Consider the following 12,814-nt stretch of genomic DNA (forward strand, 5'->3'; position numbering starts at 1 on the left):
GTGGAGATGTAGGGCAAGTATTTTCAACAATGTTATGATGTAGAAACAAACACAGGGGGCCAGGGAGCAAAAACTCAGGGGCAGAAGGTGAACTCTAGCCCTACCAGCCATAACTGTGTGACCTCGAGGAAGTTTCCTCTGATCTCTGAGCCCTCGCTTCCTCACCCGAAGAATGAGAAGAACAATGCCTGTCTTCAGCGGCATTTAAATGAGCTAAGGTATACAAAGTGCCAAGTGCAATGCCTGGCATATAGTCAAGACTTGATAAATAGCAGTGGTGATCTTTATCAATTTGAACCTCTATAGCCTCACTGGAACAATGACTTCCCAAGGTGACTATTTTGCAGGCGCTGCTTACATGGCTGTACGATCCTGTGGGGTTCCTCACCTTACCCCACACCTTAATCTCTGGCTGTCTCAGTCAAACCTCCTAAACAATGGAGAATGGGCAGGTCCATTGTGGGGGTGGGGGAGGGGGTCCCTGCAGGACTCCTAGCAATGCCCCAGCCCTTACGTGACAGGACAGATCACCCTGCCTGATGCTGCCCAGATCTTCTTACCTAATGATTCTAGCTTCTCTCTGAGGGCCCCAGGGAGGAAAAGCTCATAAAATAGGTTGCTAAGTATTGATGCAATAGCAACAGCAAAGGGAGAAAACAGCAGGAGGAAGCTTAGTCTTGAGTAAACCCAGCAGGTGACCTATATAGGCATTGAGGCTCCGAGCCTCATTGTGCAAACACACCTGCTTCAAGGTGGCAGGCACAGAAGGCTCAGATCCATGCACTGCCTTCAGCTCTGGGTTGGACTCACAACTGGAATAGAGGATGGGAAGGCATCAAAAGGAACCCAGCCCACCAGGAACTACCAGCTTAGGTAATCTGGCTGCCTGCCTCCTTTTTAGCAGGGTGTGTGGGAGGAAACTTAGACCAGGGGTCCAGACACCAGGGAACTGGCCCCCTCTCTGCCTCTGCGGATGACTGGCCCAGTCCATCTCAGAGTGGTCTGGACAAGTTGTGTCTCTTCTTAGGGCCTTAACTTGATAGGCATGGACGAGTCAGCCTCTGAAGTCTCTGCAAATCACTTGTAATTTATGGGAAGGGGCTTGCTGTATCATAAAATGCTTACAATAAGTCATCTGGGCCAGGTGCAGTGGCTCATGCCTGTAATCCCAGCACTTTGAGAGGCCAAGGTGAGCGGATCAGCTGAGGTCAAGAGTTTGAGACCAGCTTGGCCAACATGGTGAAACCCTGTCTCTACCAAAAAGGCAAAAATTAGCTGGGCTTGGTGACGGGCGCCTGTAATGCCAGCTACTCGGGTGGCTGAAGCAGGAGAACCTCTTGAACCCAGGAGGTGGATGTTGCAGTGAGTTGAGATCATGCCACTGCACTCCAGCTTGGGTGACAGAGTGAGACCCTGCCACAAAAAAAAAAAAAAAAAGAGAGAGAGAGAAAAGAAAAAAAGAAAAGAAAGTAATCCAGTGCCTTAAGCATTTCACAGGTTGTTGGGGAAGGTGGGAGAACTAAGTGTGGTCTGCAGATGTCAACATGGTCACTCTTCCTTGTGTACCTCTGTCTGTGTCCCTGGAAGGTCAACACCTTCTCCTAGATCTATCTTCAGGTCAAGCCTTTTGGAACTGCTCAGTCAGCCCTGGCTCAGAGGCTTGCAGTCAGTTACTCAGCCCTGTGTGCCCTGAGAGCCATTTTCAGGTATATCCCTGTCATTCTCTGTGGGCTACTTATGCCATCACACTCAGCAGCACCCATAGCCTGAGTCAGAGTCAGAAAACCCATCCTTTTATCCAGCCCTTGCAGTTTTGAAAACTGACAATTTCAACTAGTCATAACTTGGAACCATACCGACCATGGGAAGTCCTTGTCAACCGGCACAGATCAAAATGTCACTCCTTGACTCTCAAAGCACCTTTAGAAACAAGGCAGAAGAACATGGTTTACCAAAAAAAAATTTTTTAATTAAGTCAGTTCTAAATCATCACCTTGCTTTTTGGCTTATGAATGTATTCTAATCTTTTTCAGCTCAGTTCTTATGATTTATTTTGAAATTATCTGTTTTTTAAGTCTCACAAAAGACATTTTATCAGAAAAAAAATGAAATCTAACCTAATTAACACAAGCAAATGATCAAGCCACATAGTAAATGTGTGCAGGTGCTGATAAAGCTTTTCTACAGATTTTGGGAAATTTAGAGCTGATTGGAAAAGCGCCAGAGACCAACTGGTCTGTGAGTCTCCGGTTAAGACAGGCAAGCTGGAGACCTGCGAAAGTCGAATGCCTGCTAGGGCAGCAATGGAGCCAGCACCAGTCCTAGGCCACCTGTCCAGGCAGGGTACTGTCCTTTGCCCAGGTTGCCACCACATCCCTGGCGTGTTTCTGTCTTTTCCCACCACACAGGCTCTGACCAGGAAAGAAAAGTGTTCCAAAAGGCTTTGGGGAAACTTAGACCCAATGCGTCATTTGGCGCAACGTCTTCAATGGGTTTGGAAAGAGAGGAACAGGAGCCCAGCATCATCGGGAAGTTGAAGGTCGCTGGCATGCTGGCAGTAGGCAAAGAAGTCAACCTGGTCCTACTGCTCAAAAACCTGAGCAGGGATACGAAGACAGTGACAGTGAACATGACAGCCTGGACCATCGTCTACAATGGCACGCTTGTACATGAAGTGTGGAAGGACTCTGCCACAATGTCCCTGGACCCCGAGGAAGGTAACGCATCCCGCAGTTGGAGGGGATCCATGAATCCAAGGTAGCCAACGGCCTTCTGGGGCTGCAGGGTGTCTGCCGGGCTCCGGGTTAGTCAGCTAACAATGGAGCAGCCAGCGGCCCCTGTGGTTAAGCCATGTCTTGATGCTTTGGAAGTTGCTGTCTCTATGAACAGAGTGATGCCAACCAAATGTCAGGGTGGTGCCAACTAAAATCCTTTTGTGCCCCTAGGGAGGAAGGAGGGAGGCTTTGGCAGGTCATAGCTATGGCACAATATCCCTTACAAGTATATACCACCTCACACAGTTAGACTTTCTAAAAAAAAGGCAGATTTTCAGTATCCATCTTACAGAGGCAGAAAGTGAGGCTGGGAGAGATTTGTGACTTGCTTCAGAGATAAAGTGTCATAGATAGTGGTGGCAGTGCTGGGTCTTGGTCCTAGGTTTCCTGACACTGAGTCCAGAGCCACCCCCTGTTTTCTATGTTGTATTGTTCTTACCCACCTCACCCCCACGCCCACAACAAATCGCTTTTCAAATTTGACCTCAGGAGGGTGGCAATGACCACGGGGCCCTGAACCTTGGTCCATGGCTCTCCCACAGCTGCCACGGGGTGGGTGGACCTTCTGGAATCCTGACAACAGTGACAGGTTTTCTTAGAAGTCTGAGCATTTGGGAGGAACAGTGACTTCTTGCCCTTGGGTAGCAGGGATGGGAAGGGAAAAAGGTGGAGCAGATAAAGGTTGTGTTGTGGAAGGATTAGAATGCAGGTGTGCCCACATTGGTAAAATCCTTTAAGCTGTTATGAAAAGTTTGGACTTACAAGCCAGATTAACAGGGCAGGGTAGTTATTTGCTTCACATAAGGAACTAATAGAAACTGATTAATTATACTGCCCATCTTGAAAGAATTCTGTCTCCAGAGAAACTGAGAGGTGTCACACCTGTCAGAAAGCAGCATCCCCTAGCAATCTGTCTTCTGGCAGAATTTTAGCAGAAATCTTTTCAATATCAGAAGCAACTGCCTGGCTGTTACTGACCTTAGAAACTCAAAGAAAGGGCCTTTTTTGTTTGTTTGTTTGTTTGTTTTTGTTTGTTTGTTTTGTTTTTAGACAGGATCTTGCTCTGTCTGCCAGGCTGAAGTGATCATAGCTCACTGCAGCCTCAAACCCTGGGCTCAAGCAATCCTCCTGCCTCAGCCTCCCAAGTAGCTGTAGTCCCAAGTAACTAGGACAATAGGCATGCCATTATGCCCAGCTAACTTTAGAAGTTCTTTGTAGAGATAGGGTCTCACTATGTTGCCCAGGCTAGTCTCAAACTCCTGGCCTCAAGCAATTTTCCCGCCTTGGCTTCCCAAAGTGCTGGGATTATAGGCATAAGCCACCATGCCTGGCCAAAAGAGCTAATTTTGGAAGTCAAAAAAAATTCACGGGATGGGAATGGTTAAAAAAAAAAACAACCCCTTTTGCAGAATGGAATGGAAAAGAGAGATAAGGCAGGTGTAATGGTCTTAGAGTCTGGTCATCTGCCAAGTAGTTGCTAGATGACCCTGGTTAAGTCTCCCTCCCTTTCTGAACCTCGGTGGTCACTAATGGCAAGGGTTGGACCAGCTGATGCAAGGGCCTGTCCTCTCCACATTTGGGGCAGGGATGGCAAATTCCTCCAGTGCTAAAAGCAGAGGCAGCTTCCTCCTCACAGTCTTACCTGCAAGAGTATGTAATACTGTGGGTGCTGGAGCACCCCCAGGCCACCCAGCATGACAGCCTGAGGGAAGGGAACACCTAAGCCCAGTAGGGTAGGAAGAGGGCCCCGCGGCCCCCAGGGTCAGAAGAGAGGACTTAAAGCATGGGGAAGGAGCCAGATGCATGGAGAGAAGCCAGGGGAGACATTTCCATCTGGGGGAACCATGTGAGTCAAAATATGGGGGCAAAAAGGTGCCTGTTTTGTCGGCAGAACAAGAAGTGTGGAAGGTTCTTTTAAGGAACAGGTGATGCAGGGCCAGGCTGAGGGGTCTGAACTTTATCTAAGGCAATGAGGAGCCATGGAAGATTTTTGAAGTGACATGTGACACGGAAGAATAGCAATTTAGAAAACAAAACAAAACAAAATCAGCCTTCTAAAGCTTTGTCTGGCTGGTGTGTGGATGATTTAGAAGCAGGAGAGACCAGAGGAATGAAGGGGATGCTGTGGCAGTAGAACCCCAGGCTATTAGATGACGGGGAGGATCCTAAGCGTTTGTTTAGCCAATACCCTGGCTTCCCTTCCTACCTATTATTGTATTGCTGTCATGATTGCTACTGTTGTTGGCAATTAGGTGGCATCTGTATTCTTCCACTGCTCCTCAGAAGGACACTTGTGGCTGGGCGCAGTGCTCACGCCTGTAATCCCAACACTTTGGGAGGCCAAGGCGGGAGGATCACTTGAGCCCAGGAGTTTGAGACCGGCCCAGACAACATAGAGAGACCCCATCTCTACAAATAATTTAAAAAATAAAAAAAAAAAAGGCCCTCCAACATTTTTCGGGGTGGGGAGGAAGCAGCGGTATCTTTAGCCCCTGTGAGCCCATCCTCCTGGGAATCTGCCCAGCCAGAGAGAGTCCTGGGGCCTCCTTGTCCCCTGCTCTGGAGCCCACCCTGACGGGGGGACGCTTCCCACAGGACCTGGCCCAAGGAGGGCTCAGTCAAGCCCGGGGCTGCAGATCCTCCCACCAGCTCACCCTGCGTTGGCTTGGCGTCTGTTCTGAGGAAGGTTCAGAAGCCATCCCCACTCCCCCTCACTCGGATCCCCTGGCTTCTCCTTCCAGAGGCAGAGCATCCCGTAAAGATCTCGTACGCTCAGTATGAGAAGTACCTGAAGTCAGACAACATGATCCGGATCACAGCCGTGTGCAAGGTCCCAGATGAGTCTGAGGTGGTGGTGGAGCGGGACGTCATCCTGGACAACCCCACCTTGACCCTGGAGGTAATGGGGTTCCCCATCCTGTGGGAAGGGGTTCTGCCCCCAGTCAGCCCAGCTTCCAGGAGCCCCACCGTCCCTGTGAGCCACAGCTCTCTCAGACGGCAAAGGAGAGTTTTTTCTTGTTGGGAGGGGCAGAGAACTGGGCCCGGCTTGGGTCCAGCCTCTACCAAATAGCCAAGAGCTCCCACTCAGGCCCGTGTTCCTGCTCCCTGTCTGGTGAGATAAACGCGTGCATTTGCCTGGCTGCTTCTCGGACTCTAGTTCGGAACCAGTGGGGGCATCAGCTGAGTAGGGGTCTGGAGGGACTCTTTTCAGCTCATTCCCCTCTCACTCACCTTCTGAGCATCTGCTGTGTTCTGGGCCATGCCAGGCTTGAGAATCACAGACAGGCACAGGTGTGGGTCTCACACACAGCCAGCTGGCATGTCAGGGCCACAGCCCAGTCCCCTGTCATGGACAGATCAGAAACAGGCCTGAGCCACAGCATCTCTCCACTGTCTAGACCCTGGAGTTACAGAATCGTGGACTCTTAGGAGCCTAGTCACATACTCCTATACTCTCATTTCACACAAGTAAACCAAGGGCCAGAGAGAAGGGAACAGCTGGCTACCGCCAGAGTCAAGGCTAGGCCTCAGACCCTGGGACTCGCAGCCCATGCCCCTCCAAGGCGTCCTGGTTCATCACCAGCCAGCAACAGCATCTTCAAAGTGGCTGAGAACAAAGACCCCTCTTTCTCTGCTCATAGGGCTTCCTTTACTTTTCAGCATTCATCCCCAGGCTCCCTCTCAGGAGCCCAGGAAGGTGGGGCTTGCAGGTCTGTGGGAGGCCCCTCGTGCCACTCTGTCTCTTCCTCAGCACTGGTAGGAGCACCTGTGCGGACTCCAAGCCTGTCCCTAACCCTGTAGCCCCTGTGCCTGATCCCCACAGCCCGGGGTGGAGGGTGCTGGAACCAGGGAGTATAGGTCTGAAGGGTAAAAGGCTGGACAAGGACAGGCAGACAAATGGACAGAGAAAATGAGGTTTTCCCTTGGGGCCCAATCAAGAGCCTCGTGGGCCAGGCCCTGCCCTCTTTCATCTGCTGTACCCACCATCTGCCCCAGTTGTCTAGATAGAAATTGCCTTTCCCTGTACAATCACAATGCCACAGGTTTCCCAAGCCCCAGAAACCAGGAGGAGCCAGATAATCATGGCTGCCCTGGCCCACCCCTCCTTAAGCTGTAAGCTGGCTGCAGGGGTTCCTGACCTCAGAGAGGGCAGGGGGATCTAGGGTGCTGGCTCTCATGCAGGGCCTGTTTCTCCCACACAGCTGGCCTGCAGTTGCACCCTTTTACTGTCCTGGTTAGTTTGGCCTGTGCTTCAGGATGGGGGAGTTGGTCCCCTACCTTAGCGGCTAGAGGGCCAGTGACTGGGCAGCCAGTCTGGGGGCTGAGATGGGCAGTCGTTCAGGCCTTGGGCCATGTAACCAAATGGATCTGGCATTGTATCTAAATCCCTCCATTGATCAGTGGTGACACTGAGCAGGTCCCTTAATCTGAGTCTTAGTTGCTCCAACTCTGTCACTGGGACAATAAATTACTTCCCTTGCAGAGTGTCATTTCCTCAGGGAAGCCTTTCCTGAGCTCCCAAACTGGTCTCAGTTATACACCCTCAGAACATTCTGTCCTTTTCCTTCAAGGCATTTGTCCAAGCTGGAATACTATCTTTCTTTGTGAAATTATTTGGTTGTGAATCCCTACCCAACCGTAAACTCCACGAGGGCAGGCATTACCTCTGTTCTGAGTTCATCACTATCTCCCTTAGCACAATGTCTTCGTGGATAGCCACTATTTGTAAAAGAGAAATAGCCCCTTCCTCGGGGCAGAACTGGAACAGAGCCCCTTGGCTCTGGACTTGCATTCTTCCCTGCACAGGAAAGTCAGTCCGGGCTTGTGCCCTGCGTGTGACAGCCTCTCCTGCTTCATAAGACATTTCTGAGAAACACTCGCCATCTCTCTAGACATGATGGACAGCAGAGTGCCCATTCCAGCTCCTGAGGCTAGAAAATGATACTGGGTGGCTGCCAGTTCAGTTATGAAAACATTCTGTACTAAAGTGATCAGTGTTTAAAAGAAGTTAGTTTTTGGCCAGGCACGGTGGCTCACTCTTGTAATCCCAGCACTTTGGGAAGCCGAGACGGGTGGAGCACTTGAGGTCAGGAGTTCGAGACCAGCCTGACCAACATGGTGAAACCCCGTCTCTATTAAAAATATAAAAAATTAGCCGGACATGGTGGCACGCACCTGTAATCCCAGCTACTTGGGAGGCTGAGGCAGGAGAATTGCTTGAACCCAAGAGGCAGAGGTTGCAGTGAGCCGAGACTGCACTCCAGCCTGGCTAACAGAGTGAGACTCTGTCAAAAAAAAAAAAAAAAATTAGTGTTTTTCCCCAATATATTCCCCATTATATTCCCTTATCCAATGTCCTCAAACCTTCTTCCAGCGTTATCTTTTATTCAACACTTTTGCTATACATCTTCCAGATTTCCATGGCAAGTCTACTTATCTTTAAGATACTACAATACCTTTAGAAAGGAAATCAGAATATATACGGGCTAGAAATGTGCCATCACTGACTCTTTTTTAAAATGTAATCTTTTTAAATGACTCCTGATCTTCCTTCTTCGAGGCACATTCTTTCCTCCACCTAAGCCTTCAGAAAATCAAGACATTCTTGCCTCTATTGAACGGATCAATGCATAGCTCACTCAGAGCAGAGCACGGATTTTTAAACTGGAGAAGGTGATCTGTATGCAAAGATAATAATTTGGGTAAAACCCTATTATCTAACCTGGTACTGACTGGCAATTAGCACTGAGGAACTTAGACCACAAAACCAAGCCAAAAACAATCTGAACATTGTTTCCAAAGGGTGATGTCCTCCCAATTGATCCATCATCTGTGACAAGCAAACTCAGGTTTTTGGTGGCTTTTATCCTTTCCTCTGGGTACATTTACATATTTGGGTCAATAGGAGAGAGTGGTAAGCAGCATTAAAAAAAGAAAAAAAAGCATGGAAATCTCAAATTAAATATCACCACGAAAAATGTGGCAACATCTGTATAGCTTTGTTATAACCCAGTAGCATAAAATTATGCTGCACTCTTCAAATTATGTCAAACACTTAAATGAGTTTCATGGAAGAAGTGAAAATATAGACCATGATGTCTAAAATGCTTCAGTTATTCACAAATTACTGGGAGGTATTGCAGACCTATCAGAAACAGCAAAGGCTTTAGATCCAGCCGGGCTCTGCTGTTTCCTTGTGCGTGAATGTTCCAGGTTATTGAATCAGCCTGAACCTCAGCTCTGTCACTGTAAAATGGTTGCTCTGAGGATTAGTGACAAGAAAAACAAAACACAACAACAACAACTAAAACAACAAAAAACCCAGCAACCTCCAGTCATCCTCAAAAGAAGAAGAAATCCAATAGCCATAAAATTTCAATTTCTATGTCCAAAATGCTTTCTTCCCCATCCTTGATCTCATTTGGCCCCTTCTGGGCGGGGAGAGATGATTGTCCTTCTTTATCAGATGAGGAAGTTGAGGCACAAAGAGATGACTTGTCTGCCCAGAATGAATTACGGCTGTTTCTTGGCAGAAACACAACAGCTTTCATCTTTTGGTCTGAATAAATAGTCCAAATTGCTTTTCTGACCCCAGACCCAGCCTTCACCTGTTCTGATCCCTGAGCAAGGACAGCGTGGTATTAGAGCTCCACTCAGACTATAAATGGTGCACAGGGAAGCTCTGGGCTCTAGAAGTTTAGAAGGACATTGGTAGACTGGGGTGTCAGCAGAGGACAGTAGCCTGGGTTGAGCTGGGGGGACCCAACCCCTGGAAAAAGAGTTAAAGGAGCTACAGTGTGAGCCAGGGTGTGAGCAGCTGCAGGGCCTGGGGCTGCCCTTTTCAACACCTGTAGGGCCTCCCAGAGACGGAGGTTCAAGCTTTAAGGGAAGAAACAGGACCCATAAGCAGGAAAGCCAAGGAAAGTAATATTAAATCCAGCATGTGGCTGGGCACAGTGACTCACATCTGTAATCCCAGTGCTTTAGGAGGCCAAGGCGGGAGGATCACTTGAGGCCAGGAGTTCGAGGCGAGCCTGGACAACATAGCAAGACCCTGTCCCTGCAAAAAACAAATTCAGCATGAAAAATGTCCTGACCCTCACAGAGCCCACAGTGGGGTTGGGCTGTCCTGGGAAGCAGGGGCTGAACTGGAGTCGGGTCAGGGAAGTCACAGTGTTGTTGGCTGCTGCAGGGGGCCCCTTCCCCCTCGAAGCTGAGGTTCTCATCCACAGCACAGGATAATGTCCTAGGACCATCCTGTGTATTGGGGGGCAGGGGGCATCAGACACAATGTGTCTGGCACCTAGGAGGGCTAAATGATCTCCCCTTCTTCATCCTCAGTGACATCACCCCCTGCACTCAGTCACCCTTCCCAGCCCTCACCAAGGTGCAGGTAGGGGCTGAGCAGCTGGAGTCCTGACTCGGCAGCCCCTCTCCTCCATAGGTGCTGGACGAGGCTCGTGTGCAGAAGCCTGTGAACGTGCAGATGCTCTTCTCCAATCCACTGGATGAGCCGGTGAGGGACTGCGTGCTGATGGTGGAGGGAAGCGGCCTGCTGTTGGGTAACCTGAAGATCGAGTGAGTCCTGGGCCTGAGTGGCCGGTGCGGGAGGGCAGGAGGGGGCAGGAGGGCCCTCCAGATCCCCTGGGTGGGACAGACAGAGCTCCCTCTGCCCTTGGGTTCTTTACTCTTTTGGGGGTCTTGGAACTCCAGAATCTGCTTTTGCATTTGGTTTGGGGGTTCACGAAACTTGAACTCCTGAGAAGTCCAGGTCACCAGAGCTAAGAGCTGGCCTTCAGGGCTTAGAATATTTGGGAGATCATGGGACCCCCCTCCCGCTTCCCCTGCTGAAGTGTCCCAGGGCTGGAGGGGCCCTGTAACCTAGAGAGACAGCTAGAGGGAGCTAAAGAAGCAGTGGCCTTGCCCAGTCTCCATCAGAACAGGACAAGAGGTTGCAGAAGGCCTGTCCAGCCCAAGGTCCATGTGTCTCATATCAACACTGATCTGTGCCCTCCCCATCAGCGTGCCGACCCTACGGCCCAAGGAGCGGTCCCGGGTCCGTTTTGAGATCCTGCCCACCCGGAGTGGCACCAAGCAACTGCTCGCCGACTTCTCCTGCAACAAGTTCCATGCAATCAAGGCCATGCTGTCCATCGACGTAGCCAAATGAAGGGCCCTGGTGGCCTCCCGTACAAACTTGGATAACACAGAGCAGGGAGAGCTCACCGAGGAATGAACCCCCTGCCCATGCTGTGCAGCCTGGGAAACCCTCTCCATCTCCCAAGGCTGCCAGACATGGACCTCCAGGCTCCTCCAGCACATCCCCCTCCCCTCTCCCCCAGGTTGGGGCTGGGTTCACCCTGTCCTATGACTCGATCACTTTTGCACATTCCCTGGCTGCCTCTCTCCAGGGCTGCCTGCTCTGTGAGCCCCACAGCCCTGCTCATCCCTCACGCCCTTCAATGCTGCAGGATGGACTGGCCCCTGACCCAGGGACCCTCCAAACAGGATACAGGAGAGAAGCTGGTCTAGACTGTTTGCTGATCCCCAACCTGCATGGGGCATTCCTGCTTCTCTCTCAGGCCACCACAGAGGACAGGGGATGGTTAGCCACCTGCCCCAGCACTCACACCCTAACTCAAAATAAATGTTAAGTAAGTGTGATCACACAGCACCGACTCTACCTGACTGCTGTTGCACCTAAGGTGGTGAAGGAGAGAGGAGGCTGTGGCCATGACTTTCTGGAGCAGGGAATAAATTTGAAGAGGCCATATTCTCTGTGTTTCAATGTCCAAAGGGAGTGGGCTTGATCTGCAAGGCTGTAGGTGCAAAAATAGGGAAACATTTCAAGCCAGTTTAGGAAAACTTTCTAACATGATGTCCAAAAATAGATGAGGCTGCCTTAGGAGGTAGCTCCTGGTCACAGAAGGCTTCAAACATTCTCTGTGTGGCTGGGCAAACTTTTCAGGCATCTCTACATGCATCAGAGTGAGAGGGGACTTCACAGTTTTTGCTGGAACCCTCTGGCAGAGCTGGTTCTGGGGTTGGCCCAGCCTCTGCTCACACAGGGCTCCACACTCCTCTTATGGCCAGGAGCAAATGCGTGCTTCCGCCAGCCACAGCGCTGTTAATTCAACCTGAACCTTCTCTGCCTTTATACACACTCTGATGGTTCCTCAGCCTTTGTCCCTTAAAATAACCTCAAGCAAATCCCATTAGCTTTCCTGTCGCTTGTGCTGACTAATCCCATTTTGACAACTCTGCCTCATTTTCTGAACTCAGGAGACCAGTAGAATCTAAATAGAAACCTCAACCTCACATCCAGCTCAAAGCTTCTCCCCTGGGTGCAGTGCAGGCCTTACTCACACCTGCAGAGGAGGCGCTGTCCATCTCACCTTCCTTCCCTTCCTTCCCCGAACTGGGGAGTTGCTTGATCCCTCAGAGTTGGAGCAGAGAGAGAAGAAGAAAAGTGACAGTCGTCTGTTTCACTGGTGCCGATGTAATACAGCCAATGATGGTCTCTGTGTCACCAGTGTTTAAATGCAGGCTTTCTGTACTGCTTATTCAAGGCTGCAGTGAGCTATGATTGTGTCAATGTACTTCAGCTTGAATGACACAGGAAGACCCCATCTCTTAAAAAAAAAAAAAAGCAGTCAGTAAATTAGAGATTTGGGGTTGAATCACTCACCATCTAGCTGCCATGAACCCATCCTCATCCCATATTATCCCAGGCAATATGGATTGGGTACATCTGGGTGGATGCCCTCAAACATTTTGACTTCCAAACTCCTCTGGACCCTCAGAGCCCATAGACAGGCCTGGCCTCCTTCCTATTAAGATCCATTCACTTCTCTCCCCACCCCATGCCCCATATGGGAAGACACTGAAGAAATCTTTCCCCTGCAGCAGGAGCCCTACTCAGGATTTACTTCTGCCTCTTCTCTTGGCCTCCAGGATGATAAGTCATGTTAAGTTGCAGCGTAACTCAGTTGGGGATGTGCCATATCTGATAAAGAAATAAAGGGACCATAGTTCAAAGG

The 12,814-nt window shown here is 50.1% G+C and overlaps 1 protein-coding gene across 1 annotated transcript in view; it reads left to right on the forward strand.

The window, feature by feature from the left end:
- The window catches only part of TGM3 (transglutaminase 3), a 45,637-nt gene extending 34,192 nt beyond the window's left edge, over positions 1-11,445 (forward strand). The window contains exons 10-13 of the mRNA XM_003273431.2: positions 2,409-2,717; positions 5,516-5,673; positions 10,219-10,352; positions 10,797-11,445. Of these exons, the coding sequence (XP_003273479.1) occupies positions 2,409-2,717; positions 5,516-5,673; positions 10,219-10,352; positions 10,797-10,944 (749 nt within the window). The 3' untranslated portion in view covers positions 10,945-11,445. The remainder of the gene's footprint in view (positions 1-2,408; positions 2,718-5,515; positions 5,674-10,218; positions 10,353-10,796) is intronic.
- The last annotated feature ends 1,369 nt before the right edge of the window (positions 11,446-12,814 follow it).

This window comes from Nomascus leucogenys, chromosome 13, assembly GCF_006542625.1.
Source record: "Nomascus leucogenys isolate Asia chromosome 13, Asia_NLE_v1, whole genome shotgun sequence".
NCBI classification, from domain to species: domain Eukaryota; kingdom Metazoa; phylum Chordata; class Mammalia; order Primates; family Hylobatidae; genus Nomascus; species Nomascus leucogenys.